This window comes from Lithobates pipiens, unplaced genomic scaffold, assembly GCF_037356315.1.
Source record: "Lithobates pipiens isolate NorthernLeopardFrog02 unplaced genomic scaffold, aLitPip1_a1.2 Scaffold_13, whole genome shotgun sequence".
Taxonomy (NCBI): domain Eukaryota; kingdom Metazoa; phylum Chordata; class Amphibia; order Anura; family Ranidae; genus Lithobates; species Lithobates pipiens.
In genome coordinates, this window is record NW_027507718.1 from 324,774,655 (window position 1) to 324,797,513 (window position 22,859).

The 22,859-nt window shown below is 43.7% G+C and overlaps 1 protein-coding gene across 2 annotated transcripts in view; it reads right to left on the reverse strand.

Moving 5' to 3' along the window:
* TBC1D9 (TBC1 domain family member 9) overlaps positions 1-22,859 on the reverse strand; it is a 117,853-nt gene that overhangs the window by 89,158 nt on the left and 5,836 nt on the right. For both annotated transcript variants that reach the window (XR_013272315.1, XM_077476941.1), the window contains exons 2-4: positions 2,786-2,896; positions 642-760; positions 186-414 (exon numbers count right to left, since the gene is read on the reverse strand). Coding sequence is in view for 1 of the 2 variants with exons in the window: in XM_077476941.1 (XP_077333067.1) it covers positions 186-414; positions 642-760; positions 2,786-2,896 (459 nt within the window). In the remaining variant the exon portion in view is untranslated. The remainder of the gene's footprint in view (positions 1-185; positions 415-641; positions 761-2,785; positions 2,897-22,859) is intronic.

Consider the following 22,859-nt stretch of genomic DNA (forward strand, 5'->3'; position numbering starts at 1 on the left):
CGGCGAACGGTCGTTTTCGCGAACGTTTGTGTCCGTTCGCGTTTCGCGTTCGCGAAACGTCCCGTCGGAAGTTCGTCCATCACTAGTGGCGATTGACCAGAGCCCATATAGCCTAGTGAACGCAAAAGTGGCTGCACTAATCTGAAATAGTTTATGTATAGGGGTTTTTTTTTTTTTTAGATTACCTTCTTTTCCCAGCAGGAAGGAATAGAAACAAAGGTGATTGATGCTCAGGTACACCCATCCTTGCCGTGGAACTCTGCCCTTCCAGTAACTGCAGGAGTAGTAATTCACCAATTTCTCTTCATCTGGCATACCAAAAAGCTTGTGGAACTTTACAATTGCCTCTTTAAACTTGTCTGTATCATCATCTTCTTTAACACCATTAATTTTATTATACTCTGCAATGATACCCTATAAAAACAACAATAAAAATAAAACAATAACTGTAGTTATTTCTTGCTTACACAATTAGTTTGGAAACCTTTGTACAGCAGTCACAGTCAAAATACTGCTGAGCAGATCAGCCCACTGACATCTATCAGCCCTACTGACATCTGGAGCACCATAGTTTGAATCAAATTTTGTATTAAGTTGTTATTTTGGCTATTATAGAGATATAGTCATATAAATAAAACTACCTGTATCTTTCCTCTAACAAATGTGGTGATGTCATTTTCATTTTCAAAAATGGAGAGCGTTTGCAGCAAGTTCGCTTCAAGCCATTCCCAGTGCTCAGTCACCTCCCTCCGAGAGCCACCTGGACACGAGAGAGATTCAAAATGATTGCATCATCTTCATTGTCACATTTGTTAACCACTTGCTTACTGGGCACTTAAACCCCCTTCCTGTCCAGACCAATTTTCAGCGATGTCGCACTTTGAATGACAATTGCACGGTCATACAACACTGTATCCAAATTCAATTTTTATAAGTTTTTTCCCACAAATAGAACTTTCTTTTGGTGGTATTTGATCACCTCTGCTGTTTTTATTTTTTGTTAAAAAAAATTAAAAAGATTGAATTTAAAAAAATAAATATTTTTTTTTTATATTTTGTTATAAAATTTAGCAAACAGGTAATTTTTCTCCTTCATTGATGTACGCTTATGAGGCTGCAGTGATGCGCACTGATGATCTGCAGTGATGGGCACCGATAAGGCGGCACTGGTGTGCACTGAGAGGCGACACTGATGGGTGGCACTGAAGGGCATTGATGGGTGGCACTGGTGGGCACTGAGTGTCACTAATAGGTGGAACTGATAGCTGGCAGTGATGGACATTGATAGGTGACAGTGATGGGCAGGGCAGGACTTAGGGTGGTGGGGGCCCCTGGGCTTGAGTCACTTTTGGGCCCTACCTTCTATACATTACCATATTTATGGGCGAATAACACACACCCCAAGTTTAAGAGGGAAGTTTAAACGTAAAAAACTTACATTTAAACGCCCATCAATGCAGCCTTCTCCAGTGTCATTTGCAGCCTTATCATTGCAGTCTTGAAGTTTAAAAATGGTGCCGCCAACATACACTTGGCGGCTCTCCTGTCCTCTTGGCAGCTCTTGGCAGCTCTTGGCGCCTCTCGGGTCCTCTTGGCGGCTCTCGGGTCCTCTCACAGTCCCGAGCGGAGCCGAGTGTACTCGGCTCGGCTCACAGTTATGCCCATTCCCTTTGTTATGTCCATCATAGGGTGGGACTGGGCGTGACTGTGAGCGGAGCCGAGTATGTATCTTGGCGAGGCCCCCTATTGGGCGGGGCCCATGGGCTTGAGCCCAGTCAAGCCCAATGGTAAGTCCTGCCCTGGTGATGGGCACTGATGGGTGGCAGTGATGGGCACTGGTAGGTTACACTGATAAGCAGCACTGCTAGGTGGAACTGATGAGGCAGTGATTGGCACCACTGGTGGGCACTGATAGGTGGCACTCATGGGCATTGATAGGTGGTACTATTGGGCACTGCCAGGTGGCACTGGCAGGGGGTACTGATTGGCACAGATTAGGCAGATGTGCCTCCTTCCTCTGCGGTGACCTATGTCCCTTGCACATAAATCGGTGATCAGCTTTTTTTTCTCCTCAGCACGAGGAGAAAAAAAAACGATTACGGAGCTTTTGTTTACACACGTGATCAGCTGTCATTAGCCGATAGCTGATCACGTGGTAAGAGTCTCTGTGACTCGGTGATCACAGCGCGTGCCAGGCGCGCAGGGAGCGTGCAAAGGGGAGGCCGTCATATCAGGTCCACACTGTAGCCGTCATTCTGCTATAGCGCGGACACCAAGTGGTTAATGTTGGAATGTGTAATTGTACAAGCTAGATGGAGCCTATTGAAAAGATAAAACATTTGAGTATATTTTAAATTACAAATGTAAAGTGTAAAGCCAGTGTAAAAAAAAACTGTACCAAAAAGCCCAGACTAAGTTATTCCAAACCAAGGCTGTCGATATTTAGGCTTGATGCAGCCCACAGACAAGACAATCAATTGATTCAGTTGTTTTTATTGGACACTGATCCCAGAGGAACTATTAGACATCAAGGTTGGTCCAACCTAAACACTCAGAAGACAGTCAGGTTGTGCCTGCACATTCGTCCACTCTCTGATTTATTTAGGTAGCCAAGCATTGAACTTTTAAGTACAGCAAATATGCACTAAGCTATTAAACAGCTGTAATGGTTGCTGTCATCATACAAGGGGGCCATATCTGTAAGATGGCTTCTACTATAACCCGTACTATACAAGCCTTAGCAATTTTTAGAAAAAATACCTAGACAATATGATGTGTAGCTTACCACAAGCAATAGTCCAGTACACAAGGGAGTCTGGAGTCTGATAAAGGATGCGATAAGGTGCCACTCTTGCACTTGAGTCCAAAACAACATCAAGTGTCCCAACTAATAAACCTGAAAATTAACAAGGAATCCATAAGCAGCAATCTCAACTTAGAAATAAGTAATAAGATATCAAGTCATAATTGGGAATAATAAATCATGCTTATCAAACTGCGACAGTTGATACAAACCACTTATTGTATATATGCTGTTTTTCAAGAAAACAAGGCAATTGTAATTCAGAAGGCACATAAGAGTACACAAATATCTTGGCATAAGTAAAGAACCAGTTAAAATTGTATAAAACCAAAACAGTGCTAAAAATAAACCACAAATTCCTTAACAACCAATTTAATTGCACCCAATATGTTAAATGTACACAATATAAAATAGTAGTCCAAAACCTCTGTGTGGTTCTTTTATCCATAATCTTCTCTTAAAGTATATCTAAATCCATGCCTTTTTTTCCCCACAGCGGATATAGTAGGGGAGGGTGAGAAATGCTGTCAGTATTTTTTTCCTTTTTCTTTACTTCCTGCAACAGGAAGTGATATGATATCTTTCCAGTGTAAATTCAATATCCTCTTTGACATCTGTCACAGGAACAAATGTCCCCATTGAAAGGCTTGCCCTTTACTGCCATTAGTTTTACTTGGACCATTTGGCAGAGTGAGTGCCAATCCTATCGAGGGATGGACACAAATAGGGAGGTGGATTGCAGATATTTTTGAAATAATAGATTATGTTGGGATTTGCACTAATGGTTTTATTGAACAATGAATTGGGTTATATATATATATATATATATATTTATCAAAACCAGTCAAAATGAAATGATAAGAGTATATATATATATATATATATATATACACACACACACACACACACAAACACACACAGTGCCTTGCGAAAGTATTCGGCCCCCTTGAACTTTTCAACCTTTTGCCACATTTCAGGCTTCAAACAAAGATATAAAATTTTACATCACTTAGCATGATAACTGGGTCACAACCCTGGCGCTACACAAACATGCACACTTATTTCTAATTCTGAACTAAAGACATTACTGCTATCCAGGCATTGCTGTTATACTGTTCCATCCAGACAGATTAACTTTTTTTATGGTAGTGCACTGTATAGTAAGCCATCTGTCCACAGTGACTTGTAAAATTGATGGCTGCTATGGGACACTGCTCTTTGCTTATACAGTGCCTTGCAAAAGTATTCGGCCCCCTTGAACTTTTCAACCTTTTGCCACATTTCAGGCTTCAAACATAAAGATATAAAATTGTAATTTTTTGTGAAGAATCACCAACAAGTGGGACACAATTGTGAAGTGGAAAGAAATCTATTGGATATTTTAAACTTTTTTAGCAAATAAAAAACTGAAAAGTGGTGCGTGCAAAATTATTCGGCCCCTTTACTTTCAGTGCAGCAAACTCACTCCAGAAGTTCAGCGAGGATCTCTGAATGATCCAATGTCCTAAATGACTGATGGTGATAAATAGAATCCACCTGTGTGTAATCAAGTCTCTGTATAAATGCACCTGCTCTGTGATAGTCTCAGGGTTCTGTTGAAAGCGCAGAGAGCATCATGAAGACCAAGGAACACACCAGGCAGGTCCGTAATACTGTTGTGGAGAAGTTTAAAGCCGGATTTGGATACAAAAAGATTTCCCAAGCTTTAAACATCCCAAGGAGCACTGTGCAAGCGATCATTTTGAAATGGAAGGAATATCAGACCACTGCAAATCTACCAAGACCTGTCCATCCCTCTAAACTTTCAGCTCAGACAAGGAGAAGACTGATCAGAGATGCAGCCAAGAGGCACATGATCACTCTGGATGAACTGCAGAGAACTACAGCTGAGGTGGGAGAGTCTGTCCATAGGACAACAATCAGTCGTACACTGCACAAATCTGGCCTTTATGGAAGAGTGGCAAGAAGAAAGCCATTTCTCAAAGATATCCATAAAAAAGTCTTGTCTAAAGTTTGCTACAAGCCACCTGGGAGACACACCAAACATGTGGAAGAAGGTGCTCTGGTCAGATGAAACCAAAATCGAACTTTTTGCCCACAATGCAAAACGATATGTTTGGCTTAAAAGCAACACAGCTCATCACCCTCAACACACCATCCCCACTGTCAAACATGGTGGTGGCAGCATCATGGTTTGGGCCTGCTTTTCTTCAGCAGGGACAGGGAAGATGGTTAAAATTGAGGGGAAGATGGATGCAGCCAAATACAGGACCATTCTGGATGAAAACCTGTTGGAGTCTGCAAAAGACCTGAAACTGGGACGGAGATTTATCTTCCAACAAGACAATGATCCCAAACATACAGCAAAATCTACAAAGGAATGGTTCACATATAAACGTATCCAGGTGTTGGCCAAGTCAAAGTCCAGACCTGAATCCAATCGAGAATCTGTGGAAAGAGCTGAAAACTGCTGTTCACAAACGCTCTCCATCCAACCTCCATGCAAAAATGATAGAGACATACCCCAAGCGACTTGCAGCTGTAATCGCAGCAAAAGGTGGCTCTACAAAGTATTAACGCAAGGGGGCCGAATAATTTTGCACGCCCCACTTTTCATTTTTTTATTGGTTAAAAAAGTTTCAAAAATCCAATAGCTTTCGTTCCACTTCACAATTGTGTCCCACTTGTTGGTGATTCTTCACAAAAAATAAAAATGTTATATCTTTATGTTTGAAGCCTGAAATGTGGCAAAAGGTTGAAAAGTTCAAGGGGGCCGAATACTTTCGCAAGGCACTGTATACACACATACACGTGTGTATATGTATATATATATATATATATATATATATATATATATATATATATATATATATATACACACACACACACACATACATATACAAACATATATACACACACATTGTATGTATATATATATATATATATATATATATATATATATATATATATATATATATATATATATATATACACACACACACACACACACACACACTATGTGAAAAAAACATGCTAAAAATAAAACGGGAAACAAAAAATTAAAGCAAAAAAAAAGCCAATAACAGTTCTTTTTGACAAATGAAGAAAATCGAATAATAGTTCCCAATGATATACCAATTAGGAAAACAACCGTAGATATCCACTACCGTGTGTATCACATCAGAACCGCTCCTATCAAGTAGAAACTCACTAAATATAATTGTCTACCACTCTCATGGTTAGGCTAGTAAGCCATACAAATCAGTTGTTCAAAAGGTTCCATAATGAGTCAATCCACTTCACAGTTCTTGCAATAAAGGTACACATCCATGGGTATATAAAAAAGAAAGGTTCCACTAGTGTAATATTGTCAAAGCACATTATTACACTAGTGAAGCCTTTCTTTATGTACCCATGGATGTGTACCTTTACTGCAGGGTCCACTTTTAATTTCCACTTTAATTTTTATTTTACTAATTCTGTTTCTGTTAGGGCCGGTTCACACAGCGGGCGAGGCGACACGACTCGCCTCGCTCCCGCAAGTCGCCCCCGTTCTGTACAATGGAACCGTTCTGAGAGGAGCGACTCGAGTCGCTCCGACTCAGAAAAAAGGTTCCTGTACTACTTCTGGGCGACTTCGGGGGCGACTTGCATTGACTTCTATACAGAAGTCCTCTGCAAGTCGCCGCTGAGGTCCCCGCAGGTCGCGGCGAGGCAAGTCGGAGACGCCTCGCCGCGCCTGCAGTGTGAACCGGCCCTTAGGGGATACCATTTTAGGCTGCATTCGCATAAGGAATAACGCACTTGCTACACAACTTACAGAGAAATTAACTTTCTACCACTGTTTCAAAAGTGCTCATTGACTACATGGCTGCAAGAGAAATTACTTGCATTTCTATAAATGCTATCCTAAAAAGTAAATGATCATAAAAGCAATTTCAGCAAGGTTACATGAGCAAGCAAATCATCTATGGTCAAAGGATAGCTAACTGCGCTTTTTAACAGAGATCAATAAATGGTTTTTGCTTTAAATAGTTGGGATCTACTTAGGTAGGTTAGTTCTATAAAATGTGTTTATGTGGCATAACATTACCAATGCGTATGCCTGTGGCTGAAGCAATTAGACCACAAAGAAAGATTTTAAGAGGATTTTATATATTGCAAAGAAGAATGGAAGTTTAAAAAGAACATTTTTTTGGAAGAAAGTGTAAATATATAGTTTGTGCTAGGGGAAGTTAACATTATTATACAGGATTTATATAGGGCCAACATTTACAATATAAAAAGGAGACAGTACAGTTACAATACAATAAAATACAAGATGGTTAAGAGGGTCCTGCTCATAAGAGCTTACAATCTAAGTATTCATTTAGAAACTGCATACACAAGTATTCAATAAACAATAATTATTGGAGACAACTGTGATGCAGCTGCACAGAATTTCCTCTTCCATTACAGGCCCTTTGCTTGCCTGGGATAATTGATTGCAATGATACAAAGTAACTAGCTGCTCTCCAACCACCTTCTGGCTGCAGTGCCTGGAGTGCATTCTCATGAGATTTTGAGCCCCAGCCTTTCTGGGAGGCAGCAGTAAGGCATGGTGTCATCACCCACTCCTCCTCAAACCCAAGTCTGAGGCAAGCATTTTTAATTCTTTATGCAATATCTTTTTTTCCATGCCATTTGTGTCCGATAGGTGGGTGACTGACAGTACAGCAAGCAAGATTTATTTTCATAGAAGGTCTGCTTTAAATCTGCTCTACAAACATTATACAGTATATACACACACACATAAAATGCATTTAAGAGAGCTTTTGTACCCACCAAAGGATTTTCCACTTCAGCCCTGAGAGTCACACAGCTCCACTACACAGCAAAGGCCTGCCAGGTAGGGGAGGGGGACCCGATTTTCAGCACACCGATATGCTCAACTCTCTGGTATTTTTCTTTATCCTCCTATCAGTGTGCTCCTTGTACTGCAACACACCTGACTGATGCCTTGTGCTGCCCCCCCCCCCAGAAAACAGCTGATGTCAAGTCAAATTCAAATATCAACACGCTTTGTATTTAATGAAAACATTGAATAATGTATGAAAGATTACAGAGTTACATTATTTTGCATTCAGCTTTAACCACGTAAAGAATGTATGGGTGGAATCACAGCAAATAATCCTGTTCTGGTCACCACAGAGCTGACCATGGGTGGCTCGTCCATTAAGGGCGCACGGGTGTTCCTATATACTAGGAACATACAATCTGTCTCCTCTCCCCTGACACGATGTGGATCTGTGTTTCCACACACAGATCCACGTTCCTGCTCTGTCACAAGTGTTTGTGGGTGCCTGGCGGACATCACGGCTGGGCGGGCACTCGTGTCGGCTCCTCAGTGATGCGGCGGCGTGCGCGAGCCCCTTGTACTGGCATGAAGCTGAGGATGTCATATGACGCCCACCCAGGATGGGAGATCCTATCTGCAGATGTCATATTACTATGGGCGGATATTGAAGTGGTTAAATAACGTTCCCAGGATTCTTTTGAGGGTACGAATGTATTTGCTGCACCTAAATAAAGGTAATTTTTATGCTTTCATTGATAAGTGCATTAACTATTGAAAGCGGGGTATAATAATAGAAAAGGTTTCTTAGGCCTAGTTGGTGAACATGCAGAAAAGCATGTTTAGCAAGGAGAGGAAGGCTTGGGAGGTTAGAGGATTGATGAAAGGCAGTCACACTTCCCTGCAGTTCTTCCACCTGCCAGAGAACTTATTATCCGCTCTGCCCTATGAAAGACATAGCAGATAAGATCACAAAAGCAGGCGCAGCCGCTGTGCTAAACATACGGATGGAACAATATAATTGTTCAAGATAGAATGTAAAATTAAATAACAACATATATCACTGTGCAATAGGCAAATGGTCTAATAAAATTCAATGTGTCTTCGTTCTTTCAGATATCAACAGGAGGTATGATATGTAGTTGTTTCTATAACGGATCTTGCATCTATATTCTGGTGTGGGGATCTGAGATATCGGGATAAAGGGTTAGGGTTAGGAGAGTGATGGGAAGGAGGGGGGGGGGGGGGGGAAATCAGGGAGGGTGATTAGAGGATATTGGATTGCTTTCTGGTATAATGCTGGAGAGGATGGTTGAGGGGGGGGGAGGAAGCTCGGAGCATTACCCAGCTCGCCACAGTACCCAAGGCCTTTTCAGGTCAGAGCTTGTTAATATTCATCCGTTTTGATAAAGTGTAACCAGCAAGACCAATGTTTGCTAAATTTGGAGGGGGTGTCTTTTGCTTGATGTACCAGTTCCTCCATTTCTGCATTTTTTTTGTATGCGTCTAAACCAGTCTGCTACAGACGGTGGTTCTGGGGAGTGCCATTTAGCTGGAATGCACATCTTCACTGCATTTACCATTTGCATGGCAAGTGAGCGAGGGTAAGCGGCATTCAGGGTCGAGGAGTAGTGTAGCAAGAGAATTGCACTGGTGAATATTTGAGCATGTAAGTGGTTATCTGGTTAGTCAGTTAGTGAACCTCTTTCCAGAAAGGTTGTAATTTAAGACATGTCCACCAAATATGTAAAAGGGATCCCAGATCCTCCTCACATCTCCAACAGTTTGAGGAAAGTGAAGAATAGATTTTGTGTAGCCCAAGGGGTGTTCTATACCATCTTGAGAACATTTTGAATGCATTCTCTTGTGTATGCACATTAACTGTTCCTTTGTGTATACATGTATATATATTTTCCCAGTCTTGGTCTAACAGATTGATTGAGAGTTCTAGTTCCCACCTACAGCTGGCCCAGTTAGATTTGGGATTTTGGTCTGGGAAAAGCAAAGCGTATGTAGGAGATTAAGTGACATTGGGGTTCTGTTTTCAAGCATGACGATTTAAAGGGGGTGAGTTGTCTTGACCAGTAAGGTCTTGGTTTAGGTTTGTCAAGAAAGTGCCTGATTTGTACATATGTCCAAAAAGGAAATGTGCCATTTGCCATCAGTGTAGCTAGTTTGGATTGGGGGATGAGTTGGCCTTTTTCTAAGAAATGTTCTACTCGAACAGTGTGGTGTGGCCATGATTCTGTTAGAAAGGATGTGGAGGTTCCTGGTGAAAAGTCTGGGTTGTGGTGTAATGGAGTCATGGGGCCTAGTAGCAAGGATATTTTACGTTTGCGGCAAGTTTTGCAGAAGGAAATTAATGTAGGGTGAATGAGTGGGTGATTTTTCCAATTCAGAGGGGTGTGTTTTGGGGCTATCCATGGGGCTTGAAACAGCAGGATAGAGGACATGAAATGTTCCAGCTGAACCCAAGCTTTAGCCTTGGAGTGAATGTTCTAGTCTAATTCTGGACAAATGGCAGGCTTGGTGGTATTTTTTTATAGGTCTGGGAGACCTATACCTCCTTTGTATACCTCCTGGAGTAGCTTAATCTCGGATGTGATGTGCTCCAAATGAAATCTGTACAAGCTTTCTGATATGTTGAGAAGAATGTGGTTGGAAGTTTAATTGGGACAGTTTGTAGTAGGTATAGAATTTGGGGTAGAATGTTCAATTTTAATAATAGCAGCTCTGCCAAACCAAGAGAAAAGTCCTGTGGACCATGACTTCATGTTCTCTATGATGTTGCATAATAGCAGTATGTACCGTATTTATCGGCGTATAACACGCACTTTTTTCCCCTTAAAATCAGGTGCGTGTTATACGCCGATACTCCGCGATTTCTGCACAATTTTTTTTGCCCTTTCGGCGGCTTTCGGCCGTTCTCGGAACTTCCGAGAGTGGCCGAAAGCCGCAGAGAAGGTCCGAGAGCGGCCGAAAGCCGCAGAGAAGGTCCGAGAGCGGCCGAAAACCGCCGAGAAGGTCCGAGAGCGGCCGAAAACCGCCGAGAAGGTCCGAGAGCGGCCGAAAACCGCCGAGAAGGTCCGAGAGCGGCCGAAAGCCGCCAAGAACTTCCGGGTCCTGCCGAGATACACGGGACATCTTGTCGGCGCCATTTTTAAAAACATAAGCGGACAATGCACAAAGACGGACAAGCTGCATGGCAAGGCTGCAATGATGAGGCTGCAAGGAGGACAGGCTGCAATGCGGACAGGCTGCATGACAAGGCTGCAATGCGGACAGGCTGCATGACAAGGCTGCAATGCGGACAGGCTGCATGACAAGGCTGCAATGCGGACAGGCTGCATGGCAAGGCTGCAATGCGGACAGGCTGCATGGCAAGGCTGCAATGCGGACAGGCTGCATGGCAAGGCTGCAATGCGGACAGGCTGCATGGCAAGGCTGCAATGCGGACAGGCTGCATGGCAAGGCTGCAATGCGGACAGGCTGCATGGCAAGGCTGCAATGCGGACAGGCTGCATGGCAAGGCTGCAATGAGGACAGGCTGCATGGCAAGGCTGCAATGAGGACAGGCTGCATGGCAAGGCTGCAATGAGGACAGGCTGCATGGCAAGGCTGCAATGAGGACAGGCTGCATGGCAAGGCTGCAATGAGGACAGGCTGCATGACAAGGCTGCAAATGACGCCGACAAGGCTTCAGATGGACACCGATAAGGCTGCATTGATGGGCATGTAAGTTTTTTTTCCCTTAAATTTCCCTCCTAAAAGTTTTTTCCACAAAATTCCCTCCTAAACTTGGGGTGCGTGTTATACGCTGGCGCGTGTTATACGCCGATAAATACGGTAGTTAACAGAGTAAAGGTTTGTGAGGGAAGCTGGATTCCTAAATGCGTATCGCTTGTTTATTCCACTTAAACAGGAACTTTGATTGGCATTGTCGGCAGGTCTAATGGTAAAGTGATGTTAAGGGCATTGGATTTTGTAAAATTGATTTGTAGGTTGGTTAGAGCTTTGAAGGTGTTGAAATCTAAGTAAGTTTGGAATTTGTGTAAGTGGTTCAGTAAGGAAAAGCAGGATTTCGTCTGCAAAGGCGGCTAGTTTGTAGGTGTGTTGGCCTATTTCGATTCCCTTGATATCTGGGTTTGCTCTAATGCGTCTTAGTAGTGGTTCAAGGGTAAGGACAAAGATTAGTGCGGATAGGGGGCATTCCTTGGAGAGTTCCATTGATATTGAGAAGGCATCGGATAGGTGACCATTTATGCGGACTCTGGCTGTGGGATTGGAGTAGAGTGTGAGTATAAAGTTTAGCATTCGGTATGGAAAACCAATGGACTTTAATGCTTCCATCATGTAGTCCCAAGTCACTCTATCGAATCCCTTCTCCGCATCGAGGGAGAGAAGGAACCCCTAGCGGTGATTGGATGTGAGCCAGAAGTGCATGTCAATGGCCTTGCTTCCCTACCTGGAATAAAACCCACTTGGTTAAGACAAAAAAGCTGGGGGAGCAAAAGAGAGATGTCGGTTGGATAGGATTTTGGCAAACCACTTAAGGTCCATGTTCGTTAATGAGATTGGTCTATAGTTGGTGACCAGGGAGGGGTCTTGCCCTGGTTTCCGAATTACTGCTATGTGGGCTTTCAGTAAGTCCTGTGGGGGCTCCGATGGTGATGCGAAGGAGTTGAAAGCTGAGATAAAGCAGGGGGTGAGAAATTCTTATAATATCTCACTGTCAGTCTGTCTGGGCCCAGGCCTTTTTCCCGGTTTCATTTGTTTCAGAGCCGGTTCGGCTTCTTTTCCTGTCAGAGGGCTGTCTAGATCTTGAGCCAGGGTGTTTGATATTGGGGTGGGACTATAGTGTGTTAAGAAATCAGTAATTAACCGTTTCCTTAATGTAGTGCTTTTTCATGGGTCCGTTGGGGGTAGGTTATATAGTTGTGAGTAATAGCTGACAAATTGCTTGTCGGGATAAATTAATTTTACATCCCAATGCATCTGTCAAGGAGTGGAGGCAGCTCTCTTAGCTTGTAGGGCTCTAGCTAATAACTTTCCATTTTATTACCATATTTATAGTAAACCTTTTGAGATTGGATGCATTTGCTTTTAAGTTGTTTGCCAAGAATTTCCAGACGTTCGGCCCTGGTTCTTACAAGGGTGTGTAGGTTGTTTGCAGCTTATGTGCGTTTATGTGCACACTCCAACTTTTGAATTTGGGTGGCAAGTTCCAGGATATGTTTTTTTTTCTCCCATTTTCATTTGGCGGCTGCTGCAATATGGATTCCCCGTATTACACATTTGTGGGCTTCCCAGGTAATGACTGGGGAGGGGTCAGTAGGTGTGTTTTATGTGAAGTATTGTTTGATGCAGAGCTTAACCTCTTCTGCAATAGAAGGGTCTGTGAGCAGAGAGGGGTCTAATCTCCAGGGCTGTGGGTGATTGTGTACCTCTGGGAATGAGATGTCATGGAGATGGGGTCGTGGTCCAGTACCTATTGTGTGGGGCTGAGAAGGTAAAGTCTCTGCCGTTTAATTAAGGTTTAATATGCACCAGGAGTCGTGGAGTAACATGTCTCGTATTTGAGATTTAATGGATCGTAGAGTGGCATAAGGGAGAGAGGATTTACCGGTAGAGGTGTCTTGGTGAGGGTTTAGGTAGAAATTAAAGGGGTTGTAAAGCTTTGTTTTTTATTTTCTAAATAGGTTCCTTTAAGCTAGTGCATTGTTGGTTGACTTACCTTTTCCTTCGATCTCCCTTCTAAATGTTTTTTTCTTTGTCTGAATTTCTGACTTCCTGTTTCTCCACAGCATCATCCGAGCGGTGTTTAGTCAGCCAGAACAGCTTACTGAGTAGGAACAGGAAGTGAGAAATTCAGACAAAGAAAAAATACATTTAGAAGGGAAATCAAAAGGAAAAAAGGGTAAGTGAACCAACAATGCACTAGCTTAAAGGAACCCATTTAGAAAATAAAAAACAAAGCTTTACAACCCCTTTAAAATCACCTCCTAGGATAAGGGTGGCTTCTTGAAATATGGTCACTGCTCTAGTTATGTCGCAAAAGAAGTTAACCTGGTAGCCATTTTGTGCATAGACATTCGCCAAGGTGATCTTTCTGCCAAGGTATGACCATTTCAGAAAGAGAAATCTACCATTTGTCAGCTAGCGTGTCAGTAAGTTGAAAGGGGCAGTGTTTTGCCAAGAGTATAGAGACTCCTTTTGATTTGGACGTTCAGTTGGATGCATAGTATGTATTTGGATAGTATTGATTCATTAGTTTCGGGATGGAGTCGGTGCGGAAGTTTCCTGCAAAAATATTATGTCAGCTTTGTTCCTTTTGCATTGTGAGGTTAAGAGAGCGGTAAGAGAAATTATTTTGAACAGGAGTTTTTTAGGGGGAGTAAGAGCCATCAGTGGTGCGGTTGTGGCGAGTGCCTCGGACGGGCAGAGTGAGCCTCTGAAAACTGTCGTTGGTTGGGCTTCATGAGTTGTGGCAGGGGGGCAGACAGGGACCGGGTTGGGGTTTAGGCTTGGGTGTTTACTGGGATGGGGGAAGGGGGATGAGGGGTATGAAGGGAATAGGTCTGGGGGTGGGAGAGAAAGGGAGCAGAGAGTCTAGGTGTAAAAAGGAAAAAGTGAAAGAAGTTAGTCCGGAGACAGGTGAGAGCTTGCTCACTTGCCCGAGTGTGGAATATACCACCTGTGGGGTATTGCCAGAGGATATCAGTGGTATGCAGGGTGTAGAACTATCTAGGAAGATGTAGTACAGGAAGCTACCACTGTGTGGGAGGTGGTCTGTCAAGGGAGAAGGATTAATCTAGGTACGCCAACAGACTGTTAGCCATATAGGGTTTTTTGTAGGCTGGTGAGGAAGAGGTTGCTTTTAGGTGTATGTGTAGTTGTGTATGCGGGTTTGGAGCTTGCGTTGCGAGATTGGTGTGAGTATTGCTGCCATAGGAGCTATTGTTCCAGAGGGTAGTTCACGGGACTTTGTGTTGTGGTGTAGAATTTATGCCTATTGTATAACAGCATCCTTTAGACGAATTATCTTGAGCTTGTGATTACTTAAACATAAACAAGAACAAATCAGGACAAATGTCCTTGGTAATCAGCACCTCTTTTTTTTCCCTCCTTTTTTGCGAGAGAAGACCTTAATTAAAACATAAAAACAGAGAAATTCGTAGACATTTTAACAGGATAACAGGTAAGAACCTGAGGGGTCTGGTATGGATTTTGGGGGGAACTTCTACACCATTTTTTTTCATGCCGTTTTTTCCAGCGAGTTTTATCTATATTGTCTAGACCCAACAATTCATTACAACCGCGATCAGTTTTAAATTACTTTTTTCCCCTTTAGAAATGTTATTTTGCTGTGGTGTTGTTCTAAATAAGGGAAAAATGCGCCACTTTACAGGCATACTATAGACACCTCCCAGGCACGATATTTAAAGGAATATTTCATCTTTATTTTTTCGCTTTAAGCAATATTAAAATCACTGTCCCCTGGGGCAGAACCCAGGTCTCCAAACTTTTTAGGACAATAACTTGCATATAAGCCTTTAAAATGAGCCCCTTTGATTTTTAACGTTCGTGTCCCATAGACTTTAATGACGTTTGCCCAAATTTTTTGCCTGTTCACAAGTTTTGGTGTGAACCAAACCGGGGAGTGTTCGGCTCATCCTTAGTGCTCACCATGTAGCATTTGTATTATTATGCTGCACAGCAATTATGCACCGATCAGCCACGATCAACCATAACTTCATGACCACTGACGTATTAAAGCCAGACTCCAAGTTTTTTCTAGGGGTGAACACACCACTTATACTCACCTGGTCCTTCGACTCTACAGAACATGGAATGCCCTCATGTCCAGAGTTGGGCTGTTCCTGACGTCTTCATGTTCAGAGCCAATCAGTGGACGTGATGTCAAGAACAGTCCACCGCAACAAGATGGGGAAGGGGGGGGAGGGACAGGAGACTAAGGCCGCGTACACACGGGCGGATTGTCTGCCCAACTAAGTTCGTCAGACAATCCGACAGACAGTCCGTCCAAATTTTGAATGAACGGACTTGACCACACACGATGAACAGACAGTCCGCTGAAAACTTGCGCGATGACGTGTACAGCACGTACGACGGGACTAGAAAAACGACGTCCAATACACTGCAATGCAACCGTCGGCCGTGTAAATCCTTTATGAGCATGCGCCATACTTAGTCCGTCCAACTTGCCTACACACTAGCGGACTGTCCGCTGAAACCAAGTTTGGACGGACAAAACCAAGTTTGGACGGACAAAATTACGGAAATTCCGAAAGACTAAGTCCGTCAGATTGTCCGCTGAAAAAGTCAGCTGAAGCCCACACACGAGCGGATTGTCCGCTGAAACACGGTTCAGCGGACTAAGTTGGGCAGACAATCCGCCCGTGTGTACGCGGCCTAAGGGACCAGTCTTGCACTGGGAGCATCAGACGATTAGCTGAGTATATCTCGGCTCTCCAAACCCATAGACCAAAACAAGCAGTTAACCCATGCAGTGTGGGCCCAGCCCCATTGCATGGGAAACAACAAAAAAAATGGCCCAGAGTTCATTTTTAAGTGAATAACATTGATTATCTCATCAAAATAGTATCTGAAAACCTGTGGGATATATTAGGCAGCAAGTAAACATGTTGCATCACAGTTTGTTGTGTATGGAGCTGTGTAACCGCTGACCAGGCAGGGTGCCCATGTTGACCCATGTCCACAGCCAAAAGCACCTACCATGGGCACATGAGCATCAGAAATGGACCACAGAGAAATGTTAGAAGGTGGCCTGGTCTGATGAATTACATTTCTTTTACAACAGGTGGATGGCTGGGTGCGTCATTTACCTGGGGAAGGATGCACTATAGGAAAGAGGCCTATGCTTCGGGCAATGTTCTGCTGGATAACCTTGGGTTCTGCTATTCATGCGGATAGTACTTGACCCATACCACCAACCTAAACGTGGTTGGTGACCAAGTACACTCCTTCATGAAAATAGTATTTCCAGATGGCCGTGGCCTCTTTCAGCAGGGTAATATACCCTGCTACACTACAATAAATGGTTCAACAATGGTTTGAGGAACACAGTCTTGACTTCGCCTCCACATTATCCAGATCTCAATCCATTCATCCATCTGTGGGATGTGCTGGAAAAACATGCCCGATCCACTTTGTAACCTACAGGACTTAAAGGATCTGCTACTGAGGACTTGGTGCCAGATACCACAGCATAACTTAAGAATTTTAGTGGCATCCACGCCTTGATGGGTCAGGACTATTTTGCCAGCAAAAGGAAATCCTACTCAATCGGAAGCTTAAGATTATGGCCGATCAGGGATTATGAACATAAATTGAACCTATATGTGCAATGTGCAACTACAGTGCGAAAATATTAGGCCCCCTTGAACTTTTCAACCTTTTGCCACATTTCAGGCTTCAAACAAAGATTTAAAATTTTTATTTTTTGTGAAGAATCACCAACAAGTGGGACACAATTGTGAAGTGGAAGAAATCTATTGGATTTTTGAAACTTTTTTAACAAAAAAAAAAATGAAAAGTGGGGCGTGCAAAATTATTCGGCCCCCTTGCGTTAATACTTTGTAGAGCCACCTTTTGCTGCGATTACAGCTGCAAGTCGCTTGGGGTAGGTCTCTATCAGTTTTGCACATCGAGAGACTGAAGTTTTTGCCCATTCTTCCTTGCAAAACAGCTCGAGCTCAGTGAGGTTGGATGGAGAGCGTTTGTGAACAGCAGTTTTCAGCTCTTTCCACAGATTCTCGATTGGATTCAGGTCTGGACTTTGACTTGGCCATTCTAACACCTGGATACGTTTATTTGTGAACCATTCCTTTGTAGATTTTGCTGTATGTTTGGGATCATTGTCTTGTTGGAAGATAAATCTCCTTCCAGTTTCAGGTCTTTTGCAGACTCCAACAGGTTTACATCCAGAATGGTCCTGTATTTGGCTGCATCCATCTTCCCCTCAATTTTAACCATCTTCCCTGTCCCTGCTGAAGAAAAGCAGGCCCAAACCATGATGCTGCCACCACCATGTTTGACAGTGGGGATAGTGTGTTGAGGGTGATGAGCTGTGTTGCTTTTACGCCAAACATATCGTTTTGCATTGTGGGCAAAAAGTTAGATTTTGGTTTCATCTGACCAGAGCACCTTCTTTCACATGTTTGGTGTGTCCCAGGTGGCTTGTGGCAAACTTTAGACGAGACTTTTTATGGATATCTTTGAGAAATGGCTTTCTTCTTGCCACTCTTCCATAAAGGCCAGATTTGTGCAGTGTACGACTGATTGTTGTCCTATGGACAGACTCTCCCACCTCAGCTGTAGTTCTCTGCAGTTCATCCAGAGTGATCATGGACCTCTTGGCTGCATCTCTGATCAGTCTTCTTGTCTGAGCTGAAAGTTTAGAGGGACGGCCAGGTCTTGGTAGATCTGCAGTGGTCTGATACTCCTTCCATTTCAAAATGATCGCTTGCACAGTGCTCCTTGGGATGTTTAAAGCTTGGGAAATCTTTTTGTATCCAAATCCAGCTTTAAACTTCTCCACAACAGTATTACGGACCTGCCTGGTGTGTTCCTTGGTCTTCATGCTGCTCTCTGCGCTTTCAACAGAACCCTGAGACTATCACAGAGCAGGTGCATTTATACAGAGACTTGATTACACACAGGTGGATTCTATTTATCACCATCAGTCATTTAGGACAACATTAGATCATTCAGAGATCCTCGCTGAACTTCTAGAGTGAGTTTGCTGCACTGAAAGTAAAGGGGCCGAATAATTTTGCACGCACCACTTTTCAGTTTTTTATTTGCTAAAAAAGTTTAAAATATCCAATAGATTTCGTTCCACTTCACAATTGTGTCCCACTTGTTGGTGATTCTTCACAAAAAATTTAAATTTTATATCTTTATGTTTGAAGCCTGAAATGTGGCAAAAGGTTGAAAAGTTCAAGGGGGCCGAATACTTTCGCAAGGCACTGTATAAGCAAAGAGCAGCGTTTCATAGCAGCCATCAATTTTATAAGTCACTGTGGACAGATGGCTTACTATACAGTGCACTACCATAAAAAAAGTTAATCTGTCTGGATGGAACAGTATAACAGCAATGCCTGGATAGCAGTAATGTCTTTAGTTCAGAATTAGAAATAAGTGTGCATGTTTGTGTAGCGCCGGGGTTGTGACCCAGTTATCATGCTAAGTGATGTGATGTTCTTTAACCACTTGCTTACTGGGCACTTAAACCCCCCTCAGTCCCAGACCAATTTTCAGCTTTCAGCGCTGATGCACTTTGAGTGACAATTGCGCGGGCATACAACACTGTACCCAAATGAAATTTTTATCATTTTTTTCCCACAAATAGAGCTTTCTTTTGGTGGTATTTATTTACAGCTCGGAGTTTTATTTTTTGCTAAACAAACAAAAAAAGATGCAAAAAAAAAAAAAAAAAAAAAAATCATGTTTTAATAGTTTGTTATAAAATTTTGCAAACGGGTCATTTTTCTCCTTCATTGAAGTGCGCTGATTAGGCGGCACTGATAGGCTGCATTGGTGGGCACTGATGGGCTGCATTGGTGGGCACTGATGGGCTGCATTGGTGGGCACTGATGGGCTGCATTGGTGGGCACTGATGGGCTGCATTGGTGGGCACTGATAGGCATAGTTAAGGCGGCACTAATAGGCACAGATAAGGCGGCACCGATGGGCACAGATAAGGCGGCACTGATGGGCAAAGATGGGCACAGATAAGATGGCACGGATGGGTGGCACGGATAAGTGGCACGGATGGGTGGCACGGATGGGCACTGATAGGTACCACAGATAGATGGGACTGATGGGCACTGATAGGTGGCACTGATAGGTGGCACTGCTGGGCACTGATGGGCGGCACTGCTGGGCACTGATGGGCGGCACTGCTGGGCACTGATGGGCGGCACTGGGGTGCAGCACCTTTGAGGCAGATTGGGTGGCACTTTGGGTGGCACTGTGGGGTGGCACTGTGGGTGGCACTGTGGGTGGCACTGTGGGCACTATGGGCACTGACAGGGGGCACTGACGGGGGGCACTTACTTTTTCTTTTATTTTACTTCAGGATGGCACTGCGGGAGGCAGGTGGGCACAGGCAGGTGGCAGGTGGTCCCTTGTATTGATGGCCGTGATCGGGACTGATGTCCCGATCACGGCCGCCGGTGATCGGCTTTTTTTTTCTCACCTCGCGCTGTCAGCGCGAGGAGGAATAATAGCCGATTACCGGCTCCGTTCTATCACATGATCAGCTGTCATTGGCTGACAGCTGATCACGTGATAAGGGGTCGGGATCGACCCCTTACACGGATCGGTGATCAGGCGAGTCTCACGGACTCGCCGATCACAGAGCGCGCCGCGCGCGCCCCTCAGGGGGCGCGCAGGCCGCTCGTAACCAGGACTACGTCAATAGACGTAGTCCCGGAAATGTAGGTCCGCGCTAATGCCGTCATTTGGCAATAGCGCGGATCTGAAGTGGTTAAATAAGAGTTTGGCTCCCTCTAGTGTCCTTTTGATGTTAATGCTGTTGGGACTTTTCTTACAATTCTTGAGCAGCGCTGCAAAGCATTAAGGGAGATGTAGTTCAATGTTCAAGTGACTCATGTGTTTAACCCAGTCAAGGAACTACTTACCCACAATGCCCAGTTCACTTACTCACAAAGCCAAGCCACAGAACAGCTTGCCAGGTAAGCAAATAAAAAAAGACAGGCGTGGCACATTTTCGCTCGATCTGGACACCATTAAAAACACACAGCAGGAGGCCTGTGTGCGGGCCCAGGGCTGGGAGCACCTGGGGCCTACAGCAGAGTGCAGATTACCTGCCCCAGAGGGTGTGTGTATGACAGACTGCGGCCTGGAAGGTGTGGAGCGCAATCATTTGGCCTCTGAGGAGTTCCAGAGCACAGTCAGGAGGACCAGCGTGCTGATGGACCGGCGGACCCAAGATTTCTGCCGGTTTCCTGCATTACAGTTACATCCGCATCAAAAGGAGCGGTGGGGTGTGATGGCGCCAGCTTGGATCAGGACTGAGATACCAGGAAAGGAGCCTTTCAAGTATCTGGGCCTGTTGTGGTGAGAGGCCACTTGCCCAGACCTTTATAGTGTACTGTTTAATAAGTGTGCCTCAATCGACTGCTGGTGGGACTTGTAGTCCCACAGAAGTGTTCTAATTCGTCCATAGCCTGCATATAGTGGAACTGCAGGGTTGCTCTTCCCTGTGCTGTAAAGTTGATGCTTCATCACAGCCACTGCTAAGGAGAAAGTATTACCAGTGCCTTCTGTTTTGCAAGTACACTATTAACAGCATATCACCTATCATGCAGTCTGCTGTCCACTTGTTTTTCCCTGTTGGATTTACAAATACTGCAGTCTAATAATCTGAGCTAGCTGAAGAGGAAGAAGACGGGATTTTGTCATTTGCTATAAAACAGCACAACTTCTGTTTATAGAGTAAACAGTGTATTGCAACCTAGGGGGAGCCCTTGAGTATATGATACAAAGTTAGATTGTATTGTGCTGCAGAATTGGTAAGTGTGTTTGCTCTGAGGTTTCAGTGGGAAGTTGCTCAATATAGCTGCTGATTGGTATTGGGTACCTGTCCCATTGTGCACCTGTTTGCATACGCAATCTATGATGATCCTTGAATACAGTTTCACATTTACATTGACTGTTATATTGCCATTTACTGTCGCTAAGTTATCACACTGCCTATTGTGTTAAACTTTCACTTCAGTCAACTTTCAGATGGTTAATTGATATTCTGTGTGAGTCTCCATCTATTATCACAGCTGGTGAAGCGACGGGTTCCAAGGCGACGGTAAATATACAGTATAGTGTGTTATTACTGTGTTTCTCTTTACTGCTCGGTCGCACACTCATTACCATACAGGTGTGTCAACGGGGTCAAGTCCATTTATTGGGGATGATAGGCAGAGTACAGGATTATACATACATCAGCAGCTCTTACAGGGGTAGTGCTGAATTTGTATAGTTTACATTTTTACAGGAAAATAAACATAGCTAAACAAGTGTCATTGACAAGAGAAGCAGCCAATGGGAGAAGTTACAAACTGGAAAGGAGTCATTTACTCCATAGACCTGTGCTGTCTGAAATCAGCCAGCAAACTTTTCCAGGTACTGATGTCACTTTGTTGTCATGCTGTCAGATGCCTGTCAAAAGGGGAAGTGTTTATTGGTCATAGTTCTATACTATAAAAATCACATGCAGAACATATTGCAACACTTTGTTATGCAAAATATCCGAAGTGTAAGAAAGCTCCACTATTTAGTAATTTTATAAAAACTGAGATTCGGGTTTCCTGTCATTTAAGTTAGCCAATAAAAATGACAAGACATTACATTTAACCCCTTCATGACCACGTTCAAAACATACTCCCAGACCCAATTTGCAACTTTGACATTGCATTAGTAGAACTGTATATATGATTGTAACTACTTCCATAATTCTGGGTGAATTATATCTTGCTTTTTTCATTTGGTGGTAAGGGCCGGTTCACACAGCGAGGCGAGACCTGCGGGGACCTCAGCGGCGACTTGCAGAGGACTTCTGTATAGAAGTCAATGCAAGTCGCCCCCGAAGTCGCCCAGAAGTAGTACAGGAACCTTTTTTCTGAGTCGGAGCGACTCGAGTCGCTCCTCTCAGAACGGTTCCATTGTACAGAACGGGGGCGACTTGCGGGAGCGAGGCGAGTCGTGTCGCCTCGCATCGCCTCGCTGTGTGAACCGGCCCTAAATGTTAAATGGATATCTCCTGATTTTATATTATGAAAACAAAACTGGCCCAAAATAGTAAATACATTTTTTTTTTTTTTTATTACCATGACCCACCACAAAAAAACCCCTGCAAAGTAAGTTCTCCTACTCCTGATGATCACAGCAATGCCACGTGTGTGTGTTATTTCTTCTTTGTATGACCAAGAAAAAAACAGTATTTTTTCTTACCTAAAACATACTGCCACTGACATTCTGCCATTAACAGACTGTAACTGACATAATGCCACTAAATGACAGTTACACTGACCCTAACTGCCACTGATACCTACTGTACATTGACACCAACACTCACTAAATTAGCTCATGCACTGAACTATTTCTCCCCCCACCCCCCTGCATATTTTTTTTTTCCTCTAGCAAGGAGGAAAGTTA